Below are 24,200 nucleotides of genomic sequence, written 5' to 3' on the forward strand. Positions count from 1 at the left end.
ACACCGGATTTCCTTAGTAGTCTCGGAACACCCCGAGACCAGTCTCGGGCAGGTTTCTAATCCGGTGTAAACGCACAAACCTATCTGAGACCCCTCCTGAGCAAAGCTATCTTGCACCACCTCGCGATGTGTTCCGAGACCGGTCTCGGGGTGCCCCGAGACTGCTTTGGATTTGGTGTAAACGCAAACCTGCCCGAGACAGGTTCACTTGATGCGCTACACGTGGAATGATAAATCCAAACACTGCGCGCCCTTTGTTGGTCATTCTGTGTCAGATGGTGTCAACTCAATATCACATGTGAATTCAGAGTATAATCTAACATAAGTAACAAGAAATACAGTCAACAATAAATCAAACACAAACTGGATCAAACAACAAAAGTATGGTATAAAATAGGTCATATATCTTTATTCAGAACATTTTATAAAAATATCTCATCTAAAGGCAAGTCTGACCGATGGTAGAGTGAATCTAATTGAATAACAATTGAGAAATAGAGTGACCAAAGTTTAATCAAACATCAGAGAAAAATCACAGATTTGGAATCAGAAGTTCATCATTCATAGAAATATTGAAATTGCAAATTAGATTAGTCAAATAAGCCAGGTCATATCATCATCACCCCCTCATGTTTGTTCTCTTTCCACTTTTGAATATAGTTGATTCTGTATAGCCAGTTAAACACAGCTCGACCCCCCAAATAAAACAAAACAAGGGGTGATATCAAATCAATCTTGTTCTTCAGAGGTCAAAATGTAAAGCTTTTTTTCCGTTGTCCCAAGATGGTTCACATAGCTCTATGTAAAGTTTTCCAAATTTTTCAAACTATGGAATACCAAGCGCCAAAATGAGAGACCAAATTGTTTTCCGATACTATTAAATATTCAACAAGTCTTTTAAATGACAGCAGATTTAGCTAACTTATATATAAGCAAATATTATTCAGGTGGGTATTTCATGAAGCTGTTCATAAGTAACGAGTGACTTAACAAACGACTGACCCTTTCTCGAGGTAAATTATGCGCACCCAATTTTCGTTGGTGTGGATTTATCCCATAAGAATCACCACTCATTTTTAAAGTCACTTGAAATTTACTTTATGAAACACCCACCAGACTGTTCATCCTGACATTAAGTTTTCATAAAAACCAGCTTTACAAACTACTTTAGTATGCCAAATTTTTGGAACTTACCAAATACTTACCCAATACTTACCAATACATTGATTTATTGTAGTATGTAGCCTACAACATGAAAGTGGTCCGTGTTCAATGGTCTATGCTGGGAAACACTCACGGGAGCCCCCGATTAGACCATCCTCGTAAATACTCCGATGCATGAAATTTCCCAAATTTCCAAGCAAACACTAGAAAGATTGCGGGTGAACTTGACAATATCCTGAACAGGCTTCCAGATAACTCCGTGTTGATTTGAAGAGAAAACACTAAAATAATGGACTTGCAGACACAGAGGACTTCTGATACATCTAGCTGATCCTTGGAAGACTCCTGCAACAACGGTCACATCTTCGGATGGAATCAGAAACGTACATATCCCAGAATCAGAAAAACGGGAGGGTATAGTGCAGATCTGAGCGTTCACAACATTCTATCCCATCTATAAGAATGATGCTCTAAAAGTGACTCCGTAAAGCAAGGAAAAAAGTTGCTGCAAGGAACTTCCATGTCACTATCATCAGGATTCTGTTCAACTTCAAATATTCCAGTCAAGTGTCACTGAAGTGGGTTTACAGCTCTGTTCTAGTCGAATATGAACTCACGGCCCTTTGGACATTGTCTTCACAATACTCATTTCATAACTCCTGGATCCTCAAGACTGATTCACCTATGGATGTACAACGCCAACGCCATCTGACTATTTACGTAAACATGGGTGCATATAGACAATAAAAAGAGAATTCTTTTGATATGAATGCCAAACAAAGTTGTCCAGATAACCAAGAAGATACAAGACTAAACTTGTAATTATTGGAAAGTAAAATGTTTTTTAAATGTTTTCAAAGAAAGATTACAAAAACTTTCACTATATGGTAGGGATTACAAAGCCCTTGCTTAAGAATTTTCAATGGAAATCAGTACCAACAAGTGGAACCGTATGTACTTGACTGTAGAATCGTTTCAAGGTGTACTCTTCATATATTAACATATCATCTCACTCATAAGACTGTGTAGAATAAAAATAAGAAAACTCAGAAGACTCCTAGATTGATGTGTTTAGTTGTGATATCTGACATAGATGAGTGTATATATATTGCCGACTTGTAAGATTCAAATCTAACATTCAAAATCAATTTTTAAAAAGAATAGAAAATGCAATCCATTAAAACCTTTATAAGAGATCTACCTTGATCAAATATTGCTTAGCCTCTCTTTGATCTGGGTCCTACAAAAACCTTTCATCAATAACAGTATTTTTCTGCATCAGGACAGACGTTGTCACAAAACAAATTCTACCATCCCTTCTTCCATTAGATACATGTACATATACGTCTGCAGTGATATTCCTGTTAACTTTCCATTGTTATTCCTGAAATCATTTCAAGTACATAAACATCTGCAGTGATATTCCTGTTAACTTTCCATTGTTGTTCCTGAAATCGTTTCAAGTACATAAACATCTGCAGTGATATTCCTGTTAACTTTCCATTGTTATTCCTGAAATCGTTTCAAGGTCAAGAACACACAAGTTCTGCCAAAGAGCTTTTAATTATTATATTCAACACATTCACACTTGAAGAAATTTCATTTACTGAAAAGCAATATTTCCAAATGCTTATCATCAATAAGATGATGGAAATGCCACCTTAAAATTTTCTTTTGTGTGTGACTACACCAAACTCACTTGATTCAATTTGTTCCAAACCAGTGATTGAAGTTTAGCTCGAGTAATAACATTTTGAACACAATGTCAAGAAAGAATACATAAGCTCTGAACTAATCAGCCTTCATTGAAAAGGAGGTAATCATCGGCCTTCAAATGATATTTATGATGCAATATATTAATATTTCAATTCCTAAATGTAAAGAAAAACAAAGTTCAGCACTAAATAATTTTGCTTGGAAGGGGATATCTGCTCATCAAGGGGAGTTTTAAAGAATACATGTATGAGAACAATAATGCAAAATATCCCAGATTGAATATGAGATGTGCGTCCACACAGCAGTGTAGAATAAAAATCTCCTCAATGATCAGACTTTTCATGATACCAGTGTAGTGGTTTAATATAGTGTCGGGAGTCAGACCAAAAGATTCTGAAAGATGGGAGACGCTGCTACCATTAGGCGTTCAACGATTTAACAATAACACATGATTATCTTTATGATTAGCCTATACATCTTTCCAACATGATTGTTCCTTTAAACGCAATATTTGTCCCATGACCATACTTGCATGACAGAATCTTCCAATGACCAATGCCTGTAATAAACCTGTGCAGCCATTCAGATATCTCTGTTCAATGCCAAAAGATGACTCCCACATGATTATGGAGCACACCATCTCTATATTCTTTTTATGCAAACTTGATACAGTGTCCACCAAGCAGCCACATTGGAAGACCAACGATCCAAACCCAAGAACCAAGCTGTGATAAATCATTGTCTTCATGGTCTAGTGCACCAGTGTCCCAATGCTTTATCCTCCATCATGTGGCTGCTTGTTGGAATGCTCTATGGCTTGCTCCGCCGAATCATAAATGTTCACCACACAGTGCAGAGGACCACAAGGAGCTGTCAGATTTTCTTGATCACTTTCAAGGATTCAAGTCCCCAAATTTTTGTTTTATAGCACCAATCATGGCACATGAAGACTTCAAGACTTCATAAATCTCTGAAGCCTTTTTGGTTGAGATTCTGTCATGGCTTTTATTGTTGGAGCATGTCATGGAGTAACTGCTGTGTAACAAAGTTTCTATCTAAATGAACGTGTCCAAATAAGTCAGTATGAGAAAATGGGTCAGAAAGACAAGATCCCTGACAATCCCATTTGATGAGGATCAAAATACTTTGAGACAAATCTGGGATCTCTTATGTCTACTTCAGAAAGAGAATTAAAAAAAAAAGTTAAGCACATCTGTGATGTTTGAATGTCAGCTCACGCACATTAAGAATCAGTCACTTTCGTAGTGGCAGACATTCGGAAAGGCTGAGATACTGATTTATGTGAAACTGATGACAAGCTCAAGTTAAAAAAAGAGTATTTTTAATCTAAAGATACAAGAATCTCTCCAAATAACTACTGTATAACAAACTTACCATTTCACTTCAAGAATTATCCAGAGTTGACTTCCATTCAACAACTTGATAAAGTCTTCCTCTTTGCCAGCAGATATCGATTTGCTGAGTAAGATTTTCTTCCTCCAGTAGCAAACACAAATCAAGGTGTACGGGGCGACATTGGCAGTGTAAAATCCTCAAGGAAGAAAGCTACACAGAATCCTTGTAACGTTTAAAGGTGGTATCATTTCCGCTTGAGTTACTGACTTGCAAGATTAAAGCATGCTGATAGCTGAAACTGAAAAGGGCGAGACTACAACGATGCAACATTTGAAGTTCACTTGATGTAATGGAGCTGTCTATTTATATCTCCAGGGCATGGAGTCCGGAAAACGATTTGAAAACAAAATCTATCCATCCAACTTCAGGGGAGGTAGACGAGTGCTAGGCAGAAGCATCAATGTAGAGCAACATCGGAAGAGAGGGAGGGATTCTTTATGCTGATGTTCCAATTCTGGGATCTTATTCCTGGAAACCAATTTGTTGCACTTCAATTTTGTACACCATGATGAATAACAGTATTTCTTCACAACTCCAGATACGAAAATCCATGGTAGAAAAATTTGATGTTTCTTCTTAGGGAGACTCATCATTCCTTTTTATTTGATGACGTTGCAGAGAAAAACTTAACACTAAAGATCATCTACAGATCTTGAGAATGCTCGGCCCAGCTTTTAACAAAATCATTCCATTTTTGTTTTTCAATGCCTGGGTTGAAAACACGAACTCAAAATCTGCAATAGGCTTATTTTAGGGCAACATCTCTCCACACATAGCATTGTGAAGAAATTGGTAAGAACGTAGCTAGAAACTTCTTTGGGAACTTGAGCGATATTGTACACTGGGAATGACAGAAACATAATCGAATATATTCCTTGCACCTTTCTGCAAGGAACCACACACACAGCACAAAGACTCTTCCAATGGAGAAAAACGGCATCAGCATACTTGATATATCTTCTATTGACTACAGAAATGCTTTAATTTTGACAACACATCCATCAAATGAATCAGAACAAAAAAGATTGACAACATATGTAGAATTAAAAAGTAATAATTTACAACTGTATGATGATGTTTACCAAACTGTCCAGTAACATTCCTCATATAAAATTCATAGAATGGAGTTAATCACAAAGAAAGCTATTGTGCTGTTTAAGAAATGTGCTGGAACACTTGACCTACAAACTACAAACTCGATCTTCTTCAAGTTAATTCCTCAGAGAATAAGAAATTTTGTATAATTAGAGCATTTACATTTTGCAAATTTTCTGATGTAAAATAGTGCATGTACAACTGGATTACGATAAGACTAAAGAATTGAGCAGACATAGTCCATTACCAATATCTAAGACCAAAAGTCTGGACAGGTCAAGACTGATTTATTCTCAAGATATTGTCAACTAGGAGCATCACTTCCATCATGTGCACAATACTGGTATATAAATTTGCTGACTTCAAACTGAATAGTAAGTTCGGAAGGATGGAAATCAAATTCTTATGATGCAGTAGTCACTCAAAGATACATCTAGGAAATTTGCATGATTTCTTGAGGAGATATATCATATATACAATCTTATCTTCCCGAATTATCTAAAGTGATTTTCCTTCATACAAATTGACACAGGGGCAAAGACGATCTTCTCAAACAATTTCTTATTACATCTTTACAAGAAGATCTACAGAGTAAAATTGAACATCCACAGATTCACGCAAACAAAAGAATGAATGCAGCGGTAAAGTCTATGATTATTTACAACGAATAAATGCTACACTTCTCTGATTTCATCCTGACATTTTCCAGCTAATCATAATGAAGGCAAACCAACGGATTAAAAATTGACTATTGTTACAATTTCATTCCAGTCTCCAAAGCATCATCATTACTGAACAAGGAACGGTTACAAAACTTTCAACCAAGAATTCCTCAAACCAGAATATTCAATGGAGAAATTAAAAGAAATCTGTGCTGGGAAAAGATGGTACATTTCAAACAAATCAACCTTTTCCAATAAAAAGTCCCCTGCAAAATAAAAAATTCATATACCCTTGTTTTTTCAATGATTATCATAAATAAATCAGCCACAAAGGTTGGCCAAATCCGAATAAAGAAATCACATTTAAAAATTACTTTGTAAGTAGGATCATTTCTTGATAAAACTGTTTGATATGGAAGCCATGAATATTAGCCAACACAGCAGTTGATTTTAGTAAACAGATCCCATGGAATGCACATGGAGCGCACTTATCACCTTTGATAGATATAAAACAACTCTTGCTGTAGGAAATGGAATGTCTACACATAAAAATCTGAAAAATTACCAAACTGATACCCCTCCAACCAATCAATATTTCTTAAAATTCATACAAGCTATAAAAATATGACGTACAGAGGAATTTTACGAGCTGAAATAATAAATCTGTATTCTTTTTGAAGAAACAATGAAGAATGCAAAAATGATACAAACTAAGATTCCAGGAGGCATTTCAAAACTTACAGTGGATTATGAGATATAATATAGCCCTTTGAAGTAACCCACACATATGACTTCTGCCACTCAAACATCATGAGCAAATTGTTGCATCAGAAGTCAACAGTTGCAGGGAAAATGCCAAGGGAAAGGATGTCTGAACAGGAGACGCAGGAAGCAGACCCAACAAAACTGCTTGGATTGTGCACCATAAAACAAAAGACAAGATGGCAATATGTACAAGCATAAATGATGAAAGAAGCAAGCATTATGAGCAGAGGGCACTTAAAACCCAGATAGAAAGGAGGGGAAGTGTGTGAGAAAGACAGGAAATGGGAGGGGAAAGAGAGTGAGCAAAAGAATGAGAGGGAGAGAGAGAAAGAGTGGAGAAATATCTTTACGCTGTTCTCAGTAGCAATCCAAAGAGACTTCAATTTCACGTCCTTCCTGGAGGGATCCTGATTTCATGTCTGATAATATAGGGTCAAGGACAAACATTTACTACAGTTTTGAATGTAGCCAAAATCACTGACTTAAAAGTTATCTTTTTCTTTATATACACCTTTTTGAAAATGAATAAGAGCACTCACAACAATTGTCTTGTTCAAATCTTTGAAGTTGATCAAAGGATTGATGTTTATCACAACAGGCGGTTGTACATAATTTGCAGTAAAAGAGATTGTATGTTGGGATAACTGTATATATTCATGTGCTGATCATCATCATTACGTGTGATACGATACACAAAATTGTAATAACAGCAACCATGTCAGAATCAAATTCTGTTTATTCGGCATCGGTAATGTGCAAAATACCCCCAAATATATGCACACACACACAAAAGGAGATAAATACTCTGCAGAATTTCTGACAAAATGGGACCAAAATGGCCTTTCACATCCCATACAGGATATTCATGTGGTCATAATGGCCTCCAACAATAGCGTGATCTTTTAAAGGATACTGATGGCATTCTGGGCCTCCATGGGACTTGAAAATCGAACTGTTCCAAATCCACGGGACTGCCCTCTGTCGTCATTCTTGATAGATGCAAAAGTAACATTACCTAAACAGAGAACACAGAACGTGACAATTGTACTTTGAAAGATGTGATAGATGCAAAAATAACATTACCTAAACAGTTTATAAGAGAACATTTCAATGACACATTTGTTTGAGGGTAACACACGCACATGCATGCAAACACTGAAACGAAGAAAGTAGGCAGGGAAAATAAATTAATATGAAAATGTAAAAGCAGTGTAAATTTCCGACTTTCTAAACATGGGTAAAGACAAACGTTGATATAGTGCAAAAACCCTTTCCCCCTCAACTAACGAGTGTTCACGTTTCAAAATTTTAGGGGAATACATTTGAAGAGAAATCATACGTTGAATACAACCACATACAGGAGTAATACAAATAGAATTCTACACAACAAGGCAATACATAAGACTTTTCAAAGTTTTCTGGTTGCCTGTTGTAAATCATCACTTACCAGCATCCCTGAAGACTTCCTTCAGTTTTTGCCAGGAGTACGAAAATGGGATCTGCATAAAAACAAACATGAAAGACATACATTAGTTAGTATATCTGATGATGTAGTGTTATTTCAGTCATTTGACATAACCCCTTAGCTCCGCATCATATCCATTGTGAACTTCTAAGAGAAGATTAATTTTGGCAATTTACATACATACATGCACATGCATTTTATTTTATAGATTAAATCTCATTAAAAAAGAAAGATTCTGAACTAATTCTCAGGTCATCACTGAATTACTAAAGGATTGGTAAAATAATTTCACAGACGAAAGCCTTAAATTTTGACATGTTTAGGGCAAGGCCACTTTTCCAGCTGGCACATTTCCATAATACAGTTCAAATGGGATAATTACAAAGGACACAATAAATCTCCAACGCCAATGAGAGGGGCAACAATGTCAACCAATAGGGCACCCATAAAAATAAAATGAAGTATTGAATAAGTAACTCACATTGCGCACAAAGACTTGGGTGCCACTCTCCTTGGGCATTCCTTTCTCTCCCCTATCTCGGCCTCGACCGCCATCGCCAGAACCTCCTCCACGTCTGTCATTCCTGTCACCCCTATCTCGCCTACCGCCCCTGTCTCGATCTCGATCCCTTCTGTTACCTCCTTGGTCACGGTTCCTGTACCTGTCCCTTCCACCATCACCTATGTCTCCTCCTCTGCCACCAAGGCCCCTGTCTCTGTCAAGGTTGTCCATGAAGTCCATATCGTTGTTCCCGTAGAGACTAGGCAGCCCCATTGGATTTCCCCTGTCCATGCGGTCACTGTTGCTCCCCAGCAGGCTCTGGCTCCTGCCACCCATGCTGCCACCCATGCTCCCGGAACCAATGCCCAGATCGAATCCTCCCAAGCTTCCAAGACCGGAACCATTTCGACCAAGATCTGAACCACCGAGACCTGTGTATAAATAGGAACAAAACTGGTGTATTATTACAGAATATAAATAAACATAGATAACTGATATGTTTAGATCAATATTAAAAAGTGCATTTCAGCATTGAGAATCAGTCACATATGGTTTCAAGAGGATAAACTGAACTTAAACAGAGGTATTTACAAAAACTATAATTTTGCAAAAGAACTTCCATGATGACTGTCCGTTAACTTACCTAATCCACTGCCACTGCTTCCAAGACTCCCCAATGCACCTAGACCCCCAAGACCACTAGAGCCAAGACTGCTGCTCATTCCAGAACCCCCATAAGAGCCAAGACTGCTCCCTAGTCCACTACTCAAGCCCTGGCCAAGGTTCTGGCTTAGGCCACCTCCTGTAACAGCAATGAAAAACATGGTGCCACTGTTTAGATGAACTTCCAATATCAAACATGACTGGAAACTGTTACACCGAAATGTAAGCTTATTACTAAATTAATATATGATAACTGCGACCCCACCAACTCTCAACCGCAGTCAGTTAAAATTTACGCCTCCATCATTACCAGGTCTTAAATATCTTGCACATTCAACTTCTAAAAATTGTCAAAAATCCATCATAAAAATGACTGTCGACAAGTAACACCAAAACAAATCAGATCATTTGTCACTCTTAGGCCTTACATTTTTTTTCTGTAATTTGCCCTCATAAGCCCCAAATTAAAATGTTGGGTTTTTGTGGTGATCACGCAATCAGTGGCCGAGATCTGAAGGGGGAGTCAAATTGACCCACCCCCCCCGCAGTATAAAGTGGTCTGAAATAGCCCAGTTAAAAAAGGGTTACATACCCTTTTCAGAGGGTGATGCAGAAACAATAAATTAATTAAACTACTTTCTCAGAATTCATGAGAGTGACCTACCTCCAAGTCCACTGAACCCGAGACCACTGAGTCCTCCTCCTAAGCTCCCTAATCCTCCAAGTCCTTGGGGAAGACTGCTTCCTCCGCCAAAACCACCAAGATCCGACATACCTCCACTGCCTCCTCCACCTCCTCCTCCTCCTCCTCCTCCTATCATACCCAAGTCTTGCCCTGGTCCACCTCCAGCCAAAGACTCAATGCTAGGTCCAATGCTGCTCAGGCCACCTGTTCATGCAAGTTTCAACAGATTGGGCAGGTGACAATATATGGACTACTTCATATCCAGTTGACACCTTACCATAACACATACTGTATTGCACAACTGAATATTATTGCTGTGCTGGAAATCTCTGGGTCAAAACTGTTTCAAGACATTTCATTATATCAGACATCTAAATACCCTTTACTGAAAAATAATGGTTCTTCCACAATATCCTGATTGGTCTCACTGGTACATGTACATGTACATAGTATAATACCACATGGGCTAAACTAAACATTTTTCTACTATCACTTTGGTCTAATTGCCATTTCATCTACACTTAACATGGTCTAATACCCACTTAAGTCTACGTGTATGCCATTTGGCTTAATACCAAGATGATCTAATTTCCAATATGCCTACTCATGCTTTGTGCCATATCAAATGAAAATTTGGTTAATAAACAATTTATTTAAAGGACAAGTCCACCCCAACAAAAAGTTGATTTGAATAAAAAAGAGAAAAATCCAATAAACATAACACTGAAAATTTCATCAAAATCGGATGTAAAATAAGAAAGTTATGACATTTAAAAGTTTCGCTAAATTTCACAAAATAGTTATCTTCACATCCTTGTCGGTATGCAAATGAGGAGACTGATGACATCACTCACTCACTATTTCTTTTGTATTTTATTCCATGAAATATGAAATATTCCAATTCTCTCCCTGTTGTCCTGTGAAACAACGATTAATTCCTCCCTGAACATGTGCTATTAGCATTGTTTAATACTATATGATTCAATCAAGTTGGTCCTTATTGTCAAATCTGTAAAAAATGAAATATTGTATAATTCAAATAATAAAAAACAAAAGAAATAGTGAGTGAGGGACATCATCGACTATCTCATTTGCATGTCACTGAGTTGTGCATATCACTGTTTTGTGAAAAATAAGCGAAAGTTTAAAATGTCATAACTTTCTTATTTTACATCCAATTTTGATGAAATTTTCAGCATAATGCTTGTTTGATTTTTCTCTATTTATTCAAATAAATATTTTTCTGGGTTGGACTTGACCTTTAATGATATAGACTAAATAGTGAAGGATATTAGATGAAATGGATATAGTGGGATAAACAAATTTACACCAAATAATTAGCAGACAATAAAGTTGCAGACGAACTAAGATTAGATCTTGTGGGAATAGAACAAGCGGAAAGTACACAAAGCGGGTGAAGACTGAGACTAAAGAGCAATAATCAGTATGATGTTTGTGTCAATATCATGTTAAAATCCAACAATCAATATTCACTTCTGTTTTAGTGTACAGAGAAGATAAATTCAGCTTCCATCTTCAACCCGTTTTTTTGCTGCAAAGCCCTAGAGAGGTAGGACTTTGTGTATGGCTCAGAAAACAAACATATTTCCAGCAAACAGCACTCAAAAGCCATATCAAGTGTGATAATTAAATTTGCCATTTAAATGATGATGGACCTCTAGAAACACAGCCATTACCCATCCACTGCCAAAAACATTGAAGGGGATAATTTCTATTGTGTCAACATGGCTAGCTAAGAAATCACTGTCATCACAAGAATCTATACATACTTGGGAGAGGAGGTGGTCTGGGAGCAGGTTCCTTCACACCACCAGTTGTTCTGACTTTTTCCTTGTCCATCCTGACGGCCATTCGGCGATCATACAAGGTCTGACGATCCAACATGCAAATGGCATTGACAGCAGCCAGAACGGTCTCATACTGGATAGTGGCCATCCCTCTGCTCTTGCCCTTCTCTTCCATGATCTCTACCCTCGCAACAGGGCCGGCAACCTTGAAGACGTCCTTGAGTTTTCTCCAAGAGACATCGAACGGGATGTTAGCCACAAAGACAGTGTCACACAGATTGTTTGGGTCCAGGTTCAGCTGGTTCAGAAGCTGTGGGGTAAGCACGGTCTTGGCCTTCTCCTCTGCTTCACGCTGCCTGAAGTATTTCTCACTGTGGCGTCCCTCGGAGTCCTGGATGAAATCGATTTCAAACAGATTTGCTATCAATGTACATGTTAAGATACATTTCCAGAAAAATAAAGAAGCTAGTAATCCTTGGCTTGGAAAATTTGGGGCGTAAAACACTTGTAATGGACTAATGAATGACAGCATGGCTCTTTTGTTGGAACTACATGTAGAATCTTTTTTTTTTTTTTGGGGGGGGGGGAACATTTTACTGCAAATCTTGGTTGACTTCCTTCTTGCAATGTAAATACAGGAAGACCCCACCCTATCTATTATGCAAAAGGCAAATTAAGTTATACCTCTTTCACAACCAACTTTCTGTTGTGGACTTCAAAGCGATCCATCTCTGTAAGTGCTTTCTTTGCATCATCTCGGCTCTTAAACTCCACAAACCTGTCAGAGAAAATATGTAATACCATTACTGTAACATTTATAGCTTTAAGACATTCATATCTTGTAAGTAACAACAACAATAATAATAATATTTATGTAGCACTATTGATAATTTTATTTGCTTGTAAAGATCAGTCAAAGTATAGTACCACTCAGGCCTGGTAAATTAAATATTTTCTAAAACAGATTTTCAATAAAGAGCTATGCCATTTGTATTTAGAGGGATCATACATTTTGTGTTATGTTTAGATACAATGCCAAAATGCATTTATAAAATTACCCCCTTCCCCCGGAATTTGATTTCCCAAATGTATGCAGAATCAAAAGATTTATACAAAAGTTAGGGTAACATCATTTCCCAACTCTTGACAGAATCTGACTAGCATGGGCTGTTTAAAAATCATTATGCAGAAGCGAATAAATAATTAACAATATTTGATACTTACGCACAGCCCTGATTTCAGAAACGAAGTCAACAACAGGCAAAGAGTAGAGAGATTGGAATAAAAAAATGAAGAGATTGTAAGCATTAATTTATCACTCATTTATCAAAATAATTTGGCCAGATACAGATATCATGTTGATAAAAAAATTGTCATTTGGAAAAAAATTGATATCGAAATTTAGGACTCCGGTAAGTTCTTTCATGTGAAGTGATACACGTACAGTGGAGTTAGAAATTTCAACACTTTTCCTCATAAAATTGGTAAAAATGAAAATTGAGTATGCTTAAAATTCATATTGCCCTTTACTCTATCCTGTACTAGAAACTGAAAAAAAAGATAAAGTGGCGTTGAAACACACCATGCAGAACACTATTTGAAATCTCATTTGATCAGATTTCATTCTCAAAATTGATGCCATTGATGCTGTATTTTTCCTCAAAAATATAGTGTACAGGACATAGATACTGACCAAAAATGTTTCTAAAAGTATTTTTTTACCAATTTACATGCACATTTGTCAAAAATGGGGTTAAGAGGCATAGGCTACCATTAATATGAAGAAAAATAAAATCTGAGCTGTTAGATCACACTTGTCACCCATGTCTGAGATATATTACAAAAATGAAGCCCAGAAAAAACTAAGCCTAGAGGTCATTATTTAGCACAAGCTTCCATACAATGAAGTAACCAGAAACACCTTAGATTCATCCCATACTTACAATATACTACTCGGGAGAAGTACATGTAAATCATGCTCTTTCAATCACAGACATCTTTAAAAGTGTCTGCACGAATTTGATTCCCCCCCCCCCATTTTTTTCCTCTTGGTTGTTTTTCATCCATATGAACAAGATGACATACAACATGACTAAAAGTTCACCATTTTGTTTTTATCTATGCTCCCTGTCCCCCTTCCTCCTCTTCTTCATTACTCCCTTTTTGTTTGATGGATTTCAATCAAACCTTCACCAATTTTTCTCTAATTCCTCTTCTTGTAATTACCAAATTATCGTCAGGGTGATACACTCGATAATTGTAATAATCTTTGTCACGATATATATATAAATATTAATAAAAATATCTGATTAGATATAGAAACCACGATACATACATAGAAATTAATACAAATATCTGATTTCATATCTTTATCGGTATGTAGATATCACAAGATGCTTACCTTAGATGTCCCATCACTGTTGCAGAATAACTCTACATAGCCAACCTCTCCAACTAGGGATTAAAGAGTGAAATACTAGTATGAGAAGCAAGAAATAAACATGCAATTACTAATTGAATAGCATTCTGGAATCTTCAAGACATACAGAGGTAGAGTTGTGTTGAGGTTTTATAATTCATTACCTTCAAAGAACATCACTAATTTGACAATAATTTGTGTGGACTTACCATGCCTTTTGAGTATATCTTTGAGTTCTTGCCATGTCACCTTGTATTCAATATTGCTGATGAAAACACAGCAGTCATAACGGATCACTTTATTCCTCTTGGCACCTGGGATGCTTGTGTATGTGGGCCTTGACCTTCCCCCATCTCGCCCCCTGTCTCTGTCTCTCCTACGGTCCCCTCCTCTATCTCGACCGCCCCTGCCTCCACGATCTCTGCTCCTTGACCTCTTTCTCCTCTTATCTGTGGGCGACCTAGGTTGTAAAACAATAGGTAACAGAGTATAATCCCTACTCATGTACACCACATCTTAGTAAATATGGACATAAGAATTGCATGATTGATGTGAAATTATACTTTTTAAGTTACTGTCCTTTCAAAAACTTAACCTTCGGTTAAGATTTGGTGTTGACGCCGACGCTGCCGTCGGAAAAGCAGCGCCTATAGTCTTACTCTGCTATGCAGGTGAGACAATATCATAAAAATACCACTTCCTGCCACTTTTGTAACCAAAAATACTCACTTCCATACAGTTCCAATTTAAATGTGTTTTTCATTAGTAACTTAGGGATCATTTTTGTATTCACCAGAGCGCTCAAAGACTTGAATTTTGGGCATATTTTTGTGTAGGCCCTCTATTGGCGGGAAGTAAAATTTCGGGAAAATTGTCATTTTCCAATCTCCATTTTTTTATTCAGTAAAAATAATTAAAATTCAATTTACTTATAGGGATGGTCCAGGCTGGAGATAATTATATCTCAATAAACAGAGTAAAATTCAAAGAGCAAAATACTGAAACTTTGATCAAAATCGGGTAACAAATAACAAAGTTAATGAATTTTAAAGATTTGCATTATTCCGGTGAAACAGTTCTAGGCATGTCTTTCTGAATATTCATAAGGTGGGCTGATGTCATATCCCCATTTGTTCTTTTGTATTTATTATATGAAATTAGGTTTATTCAACATTTTTCTACCAAAAACTAAAACAATTGGATTGACAACTGATTAAGTGCATTTATTGCTGCAACTTATTATATCATAATGGAGACACATCATTTACACATGTATGAAAAAATGAAACATTTACAATTTCATGCAACATAAGAAAAAGGAAAGTGGAGATGTGACAACAGCCCACCTAATGAATATTCATTACCATATTAGATATAAATATTTTCAGCCCGGATCATCCCTTTTAAGAGCCAAGTTATATGATGAATAGTTGTAATGGAAACTGAGTGTAAACAAAAAAATCAAACCTTCGAATTAGCGGGATGTTTTGTAAATAGCACACTATTTTGCAAATTGCAAATAATCCTAAGTTGACTTGGGATTGCAATAGATCTCGAGATTAATCCAGCGAACTATCCTGATGATTGCGTCTCCATTACAAATAATCTGGAGATTGTTCAGATCTGGATAATATGGTGGATCTGAAATAGCTTGATTATTTAAAAACTCTGACTGATGCAGAGGGACCTATTAATGACTAGCGCACTTGATTGGTGTCGGCACTTGACAGGTGAATGAACTTTTCTAGATTTCTTGTGTTTAGGAAGCTTTGAAAACTAAGAGATAGTCCCTGTAACATTAGATCTAAACTGGGACTATACAATTTTCTGACCAGCACTTGACTAGAATCTACTTGGCTGTCTATTACTTTCTGAATTGGTGATGCTCTGAAACAGATTTAGGCTGAAAATAGGGGTCTTACCTCAACCACATGTATCACATAATGACATGTATTTTGCTACTTTTTCAGAAGTTATATGGAATTTCTGTAACTTTTTATGTATTTTTTATGACAAATAACAGACTACAGTAGAGGCACTGGTCCAAAAATTGGGATTTTCCCAGAACCAGGATAAATAATAAATGTTCATAAACTGAGATTGTCCCTGTTTATATGGGGAGTTTTTTTCACTAAGGCCTACCCCTGCGGGACATAGACAGCAATTAATATGGGGATTGCGAGTGCTAAAAATAGATTCAACTACCTCAATTCCCCCCAGTTCACCGTCTATTATATCATGACTTGCCGTCTTCCAATAATCTTGTTATGAAACCTGATATGTTTACATTGACTAGTGCACTCAATTGATATCGGCACTTGACAGGTGAACTTTCATAATTTTTGTGTGGAGAAATCTTTGAAAACTGAGAGCGAGACAGTCCCTGTAAAATAAGTCTGGGACGATCCAATTTTCTGACCAGCGCCTCTAGTGAAGAGCTTTCTGAATTTGTAGTCCTAACTAATCACAGCGTCCTCTAGGCTACATACAAATGACAGGTTTTAGTCATTTGCTCACGCCTCGTGAAAATGGCGAAGGCGAGTTGAGCATGCGCGGAAGTCTGCAGCAATTTTAGGTACAAAATGCTGCAGACCTCCGCGCATGCGCAATTTGGCAGAAAATTGAGTACATGTGATGAATCGAGAACCGATTATGAGACGTTTTCAAGAAAGGGCAAGGAGTAGGGACAGTGATTTTCCGTTTAAAAAAATTGCCTTTTCCGTTTCAGAAAATCTCAAATTCCGTTTCAGCATGTCAGAAAACGGAAATTCCGTTTCCCCATAGACTTTGTACACACGGAAAAGTGACAATTCCGTTTACACATTGAATAGCAAAATCACAACATGTACACTCGCACTGGTCAAAATTTGTATCTACTACTGTACCAACAACACAATAGAATCCGTTCTAATCGGATCTATGCGGGTGCATAAAATATTTTTACAAACCTACATGTATTTAGCATGCATACATCCTCACCTTTCACATTATTAGCATTATTTCACGGTGAAATGATATTTCATCGATAATTTTGGGTTTTTGGACATCGTTATCATCAGTCAACGGCTTTTGCCAATACGCCATCTTGGATTTTAAGACCACGATATCGTGCTGTTACATCTTCAAACGTAGAGGGCAGCAACACACGACCGTGTAGTTGAACGATATGTGTGCATGTGAAGCCCAACCCGGCCGGCCGGCCGGGTACGGGGTACAATTGAGTGTGCTGATGTCGAGTGCAGTCACGATGTGTGAATTGTCATGATAGTAGCGAAGTGAGATCGTGTTTTCTGGGGTTTTGTGGCCATTTAATATTCTCATTTTGTTGTGATTTTGGAGTAATTTCTGTTGCTATTCTGTGTATTTTGAGGGAAAATACATTTTCCGTTTGAAATGCCACTTTCCGTTTCAAAAGGCCCTTTCCGTGAATTCCGTCCGTTTTACGCGATCGCGGAAAATCACTGTCCCTAAAGGAGTGAGTGTCCGAAGGTAAGTTTAGTAACTGTAGAGTAATCCGAGTATGTTTAGGTCTTCATGTTGGCTTTGTTACCATAAAGTGCCACAATTTGTCTTTGTTTTATGGTGAGTGAGCATTTGTCCAGTGTATAGGTTGTGACTCGGGACCAACATTTGCGTCCTTTCCGATGGACGGAGTGTTTTCCAACTGCATTCACACCTGCCCTGAATACAGAGGTGAGAGTGAGAAATGCGAACACACAACGCTATACACTGTAGCATCAGATATTTTGTTAGATGCGTTTCGACATGAGCAGGACTCGAACCCCTCACATTGAGATCTATAATCTTATCCGAAACATGCGCTCTAACCAACTGAGCTACGCTGCCTCCCTGATTTCCTTTCTGACATAATTTTTTTTTTAATTGTTCCTACATGTAATTTGATTCCAAGTGCTTCCTTGGTTTCATCTGGTGACGCCGAGTACAAGACCACACAACCCAAACACAGTGTAAAGGGGAGACCGGGGTTAGTTGGAACAATTTTGACATACATGTAAATGGCTGTAAAATCCAAATAGATTTTATTCAAGAAACAATCAATATATCAGCTTGAAGCATATATCTAAGGGCTTCAAATATACCCCATAAAATTTTTAACTCTATTATGGTTACTGAAAAAAAAATCCACCTTGAACAAGACCATCGCAAACGTTCCAACTTACCCCAATACGGGGTAAGTTGAAACATGGTATGGGGTAAGTTGGAACACTGCATGGTCAATTAAGAATTATACTAAAACTACTTAAAACTGTAATATTACATGGTTTTAGCCTATTTGCTTTACTTTTTCAAGTTCAAAATATTTTAAGTATACATGGATTTGTTGAACTTTATGTTTTCTATTATACAGCCACTCACGCAGACTGCGTAGTAGACTTCCACATATTTGGGTGCGTTTGATTTTACAATGCAATTAAGTATCAGCAATTTCATGTACTTCTGCATCAAATTTACGAGACAAAAATTAATTGTTTATATTTTTTTCATTAATCATGCAAATAAGCATATAAAATTTGCCCTAAATTTGTTTTTTGGTATGTTTTTGCCTTTAACTCTATTTATTAAGCTAGTAGAATGCTAATTTTTGGTGAGAGTATCAATTTTCACATTTATAAATATCCACCAAAAATTGCAAAAAATACAATTTATTATGTATTTTTTTTTTGTATTTCTTTGTTTTTTCAGATGAACTTTGTCGGGACTCTTTTGCGATCATAAATAGCATAAAATAAATCTATTTGAACCAACAAAAGTAAAAAATAATCATACATTTATGACTTTTGGTTGAAAAACACAATTTGCATTGACCTTGTACATGGAATAACATTTTTGAGCAATTTTGGGTCCAACATGCACGTACAAAATGTTGCGTAATTTTGATACCGCACACACAGGCATCGCAAATTTGGTCTCAAATGATGCGCAAGACTTGAAAGTAAAAATTCAGCGAGCAGTGTAGTCAAAAATTTTGCACGACGGCGTACCAAATTGACCAAATTTCTTGAGGGGGCTCAAATTGACCCCCCCCAGTTTGATAAGGGTTAATAAATTGCATTAGGGGCTTACAATAGGCATTAAATGCACACTCAGACCTAACTGATAAACAAAACAAGCATGGTATACAATACATGTTCAGAAGAGTGTGAAATACTTTATATATTTTTATTCATAATTATGTTTGGGGTAAGTTGGAACATTTTGTTCCAACTAACCCCGGAGGCCCATTTGACGTTTATAAGCTTACAGCACAAAAAAGGGACTTCACCATGGCATATTAATAATAACCTCTTTTTGTAGCTTGGTACCAGTGTATATCATACCCCCAAACTGGCCAACTTGATCTATAAACTTCTCTGAAATAATAAAACATTTCTGAAAGAGAAAAAAAATACTCAGAAGGTCAAAAAACAAAAATTCCTTTCTAACTTCACCAGGCTTGTTGCACATGTCTAGTCTGTATATGGTGGATGGCTGTTGATAATGACAATAATTTGAGGGCAGTATTGCAGAAATTTATTAAAGACGTTAAAGAAAATTACAATGTTTCAACTTACCCCACGTTCTAACTAACCCCGGTCTCCCCTACCCAGTTGTCAGTAGAGGCGCACGGCCAATATGGGAGACTCTCCAATAGGGGAGACAATTTCCCACATTGGAGACTTGCTTTGCAAAAGGACAAAAGAAACAACACCAACAAAAGCATGATTTTTTCCACCCAAAATTTTGTCTCACTGAGGTCAGAAGCCCATTTGTTTTGTGTGTGATTGACAACAAAAATCCTTATCAAAACAAAAGTAGATGGTGAATTTTTAGTGTAGACGGTGAAAAGGGGTAATTTTTCATGAGGAATCAGCTTATCACATTTTTATTTGCCGCCAAGGTAATCCTTTTGCAGCAAATGTAAACAAAGGAAATTGGTCTCCAAAACTGGAGACTGTCTCTGAAATTGGATACCCAAATTCTTTACAAAAGTCTCTGATATTGGAGAAAATCTCCCACATTGGAGACAGTCTCCAATATTGGCCGTGCGCCTCTACTGGTTGTTCAGTTGTCAGTAGAGGCGCTGGTCCAAAAATTGGGATTGTCCCTGAAAACAAGGATATCCTCATAAACCAAGACAAATCATATCTTGATAAATTGAGACTGTCCTTGGCCTTGTTTATGCCTTATGGTGACGTTTTTTTCCACTCCCCCCTATGGCAGACTGCCCTACGGGACAAAGACAGCAATTACGGGAATTGAGAGTGCTAAAAATAGATTCAGTGACCTCAATTCCCCCCAATTCACTGTCTATTTTCATGTTTTACCGTCTTCCAATAATCTTGTTATGTTATGAAACCTGATATGTTTACATTGACTAGCACACTTGATTGGTGTCGGCACTCGACAGGTGAATGAACTTTCCTTGATTTCTTGTGTGTAGGTATGTGCAAATACGGGCGCATCGCGAGCGCTGGTTTTGGCTGCACGGTTTTCGCGCGGGTTTTGCTGCAAGTGGCATCGCCTCTGTCTGGGCGGCTCATCGAAAATGGGGTTTCATGCGCATGCGCACATAGTTGATGCAATCTCGTGCCTTGATACAGACAGTTGAAAATGTGTTCTTTCTGTACATATAAGTTTCAATGTGGATACTCGCCTGTGAAGTGTGGATATCGGAGCTTGAAAGTTCATCAAATTTTTGGATGCGCAAATGATCGAAATTTTTTTATGGTAAGTAGAACTACGATCCAATTATGTATCTAAATTGTTTTAGAATATATTCAAATATATAAAAAATGTCAAATCAAACGATTCTATCGTGACGCAGTCCAGATATAAGCGAAGCGAGCTACCCTTGTCACAGCCGGTCTCTCGGCAGTCGAGCTGCCCGATGCGGTGGGCTCCCGACGGTCTTTCGGCAGTCGAGCTACCGGTACCCGATGCGGAGGGCTTGGTGACGGGAGTGGTCGATAGTGAGTCGTTCATGCTGGATTGAACTGGATCTAAATTGTTCACTTGATAATATTGTGCCTTTTTCTGAAAATGTCTGTCATTATACCGTAGATTGTTATTCTGATATTGATTTAAATATATACATTTTGTCACAAAAACATTCTTTCCTCCTAAGGTTATAGAGTCAACATGAACATGTTTTACTTTGATTGTTCAATCATGTTTTATCATTTGGAAACTGGATTCTTTTGGAAGTGGAATATTAATGTTGACTTATTAAATTAAAATGCAAAATCTATAGTGTTTTTTTTTTCTTTTGTAGAAAAAAAAATGTTTTGAAACTTTTCAATCATGTTTCATTATTTTGGGACTGGATTTGCTTTTGAAAGGGGAATATCATAAATGTTGACTTTTTAATTAAAATGCAAAAATTAAGTTTATTATTTAGTTTCTTTTTTTATATATTTTTTTAAAGTTTCATTTTTAAATTATTGTATTGTTTATTTTTTTCATTTTTTGGGGGGTCATATTTCAATATTTGGAGACTGGATTTGCTTTTGAAAGGAGAATATCTTAAATGTGATTTTTTTATTAAAATGCACAAACTAGATGTTGTTTATTTTTGTTTGTTGTAATTTTTTCACTCTTATGAGAAAATACATGAAAACTCAGAGGAAAGGATATTTCATTTCCAGATGGGTCTAACTCCTGTATTTATGTTTTCTTTATTATTAATTGTACTATTTATTTTTTTATTCACTTTTCTTTTTTTAGGGGTGCAGGTGGGGGTTGTGTTTTGAATTGGAAAATGGGGATGGGATTGGTACAAGTTTTTGTGTCACTTTTGTTTCTCTTGTTTTTAGTGCTTGTTTGGAGCTTTGATGTCTGTTTTGTTGTTTAAAGCTTTGTTATATATTTTTACTGGTTGCTTTTTGTTTTGTTTTGAAAGAAATAGACCACTCTTTTCCTTTTCTTTTGGCTTTGACTAATAATTTGAATTTATTTTTCTTTAAAAAGAGAGCTCAAACAGGGCCTTTGTAATACAATGTATGTATACAAATCTAAGAAATTGACAACTGATAGAATATATTAAAACTTCATTTTCGTCCTTCTTGATACTTGAAATAAATTGCATACAATTCTACATACATATTTTACACTCAGCTGCTCATTCCTTCTAAAAAAATGTAATCACATGTCCATTGTCTCTCAAATCAAAAGCTACATATTATAACAAATTGTTGAAACAATAGAATACATAAGGAATTGGTGAAACAATCAAATACATCAGAAAAAAACACACATATTTTTATTTGGTCATACAAAGTACAAAATAAATTTTTTATATGTAAAAAAGGACCCCCGTACATACAAAATTACAATACTAAGTTGAAAAAGAGCTTGTAATTTATATCAGAAAAACAAAGAAATACATTAGAAATTACAAAAACAATACTTTAGACAAATTTATTAGGAAATTATCTACATGATGCTGTTTTGATGCCAACTAAATTATATGAATTATCTATCATAATCACCTTCATTTGGCAAAATAAAGAGGCGAGTAATTGTGATTTTCTGTTTTCATAATTAATTAGAATTAATTAGAAGAAATTATTTTAAACAGAATAAGAAAGATTACAAGATGAATTGATGCACATCAATTGAGCCTTCTCTCACCTTTCCATTGATACCTAAATTACTTCATAGGGTTCAAAAACAAAGAAGTTAGAGCCTGTTGAAGACTTGGGTTCAAAATGGTCACAAAATGGTCACAAAAATCGGTTCTGTACTCCATTGACTTTACATACAGACAATGACCACAAATTTGGATCAATATGTGCGACTTAAACTGGAATAACTTTATAATTTCTTGATGAAAATTAAAGTTCTTGTTATCATTTTAAAGGTCTTTTTAAGAGCTTTCAAGTGATACCAAATTTATTCATATTTGATGATTTTCATTTTTTTTGTCACATACCTATTGTGTGAAGAAATAAACCGAGACAGTCGCTGTAAACTGGGACGATCCCAATTTTCTAACCAGTGCCTCTACTGGTTGTTGTGTCCGGATGATCAATCTTACTCATTTTTAGAAAGTCATTTGGAAAAATGAATACAACTTACATTAAATTACAAAAATACAAGCGAAGTTGCATCAATTTTTATTTTAGTACAAAATGTTACGAAATATTTATAGAGAACAAAATTAGAAGATGCGATTACAAGTATTGAATTCATATTTTTAGTGTAATCCAAAGACAGAAAAAGACTTCAAAAATATCGCGCAGTAAGCTGTGCATGCCAAGCCCAAGGCCAAGCCAGCCCAAGGCCAAGCTTCATCTCAGCTCTGGGCTAGCAGCCGCGTGGCGGATGGCGTGGTCTTGAGACCTGAATAAAGCCAACTCATAAAATGGCCGAATGCTCTCACCTTGATCGCTCCTTTTCTTGGGATTTCGCTTGTTCTTGCTCCTGTTTAGCAACTTCAGCAAGTGCAGCAGTTTGTATCGCAACTAAATCATCGATATTATCCTGCAAAAACGAATCCGCAGGAACGCCATCGTCAATTGCAACTTCCATGCCTCCCTGTTCCGCTGTGATGTCGTTCGCCATGTTTGTTTGCCTGTAATGCTTTGCGCATGCGCAACATATAAAAAGCCTCGAGGCTAGGCTAGGCCCACTGAACTAGAGATACGTATTTCTAGTTCAGTGGGCCTGCCGCTGCTTCCCGAGCGAAGCGAGGGATATATAGCGAAGAATAGCGCAGCGAGACTGATGACACTGACAGGAGCGGTACCCACTGGCGGATCCGGGGGGCGCGTTTCCGTTTTACACCCTGGCGAAGGCATTTTCCGGAAAAATAGCCACAAAGCGACTAGTGAAGAGTCT

General features: G+C 36.8%; 1 protein-coding gene across 1 annotated transcript; it reads right to left on the reverse strand.

Moving 5' to 3' along the window:
- Positions 1-5,250: 5,250 nt before the first annotated feature.
- Positions 5,251-23,952, reverse strand: LOC129261552 (heterogeneous nuclear ribonucleoprotein M-like). Its single transcript, XM_064100242.1, has 12 exons — positions 23,743-23,952; positions 14,570-14,820; positions 14,343-14,395; positions 13,166-13,173; positions 12,626-12,719; positions 11,924-12,332; positions 10,113-10,337; positions 9,429-9,587; positions 8,765-9,216; positions 8,266-8,317; positions 7,732-7,833; positions 5,251-7,237 (listed from the first exon to the last, which is right to left on the reverse strand). The coding sequence occupies exons 1-12, from the start codon at positions 23,922-23,924 to the stop codon at positions 7,176-7,178; spliced, it is 2,049 nt and encodes a 682-aa protein (XP_063956312.1). The 5' UTR covers positions 23,925-23,952; the 3' UTR covers positions 5,251-7,175.
- Positions 23,953-24,200: the final 248 nt, after the last annotated feature.

Source organism: Lytechinus pictus, chromosome 5, assembly GCF_037042905.1.
Source record: "Lytechinus pictus isolate F3 Inbred chromosome 5, Lp3.0, whole genome shotgun sequence".
In the NCBI taxonomy this organism is placed as follows: domain Eukaryota; kingdom Metazoa; phylum Echinodermata; class Echinoidea; order Temnopleuroida; family Toxopneustidae; genus Lytechinus; species Lytechinus pictus.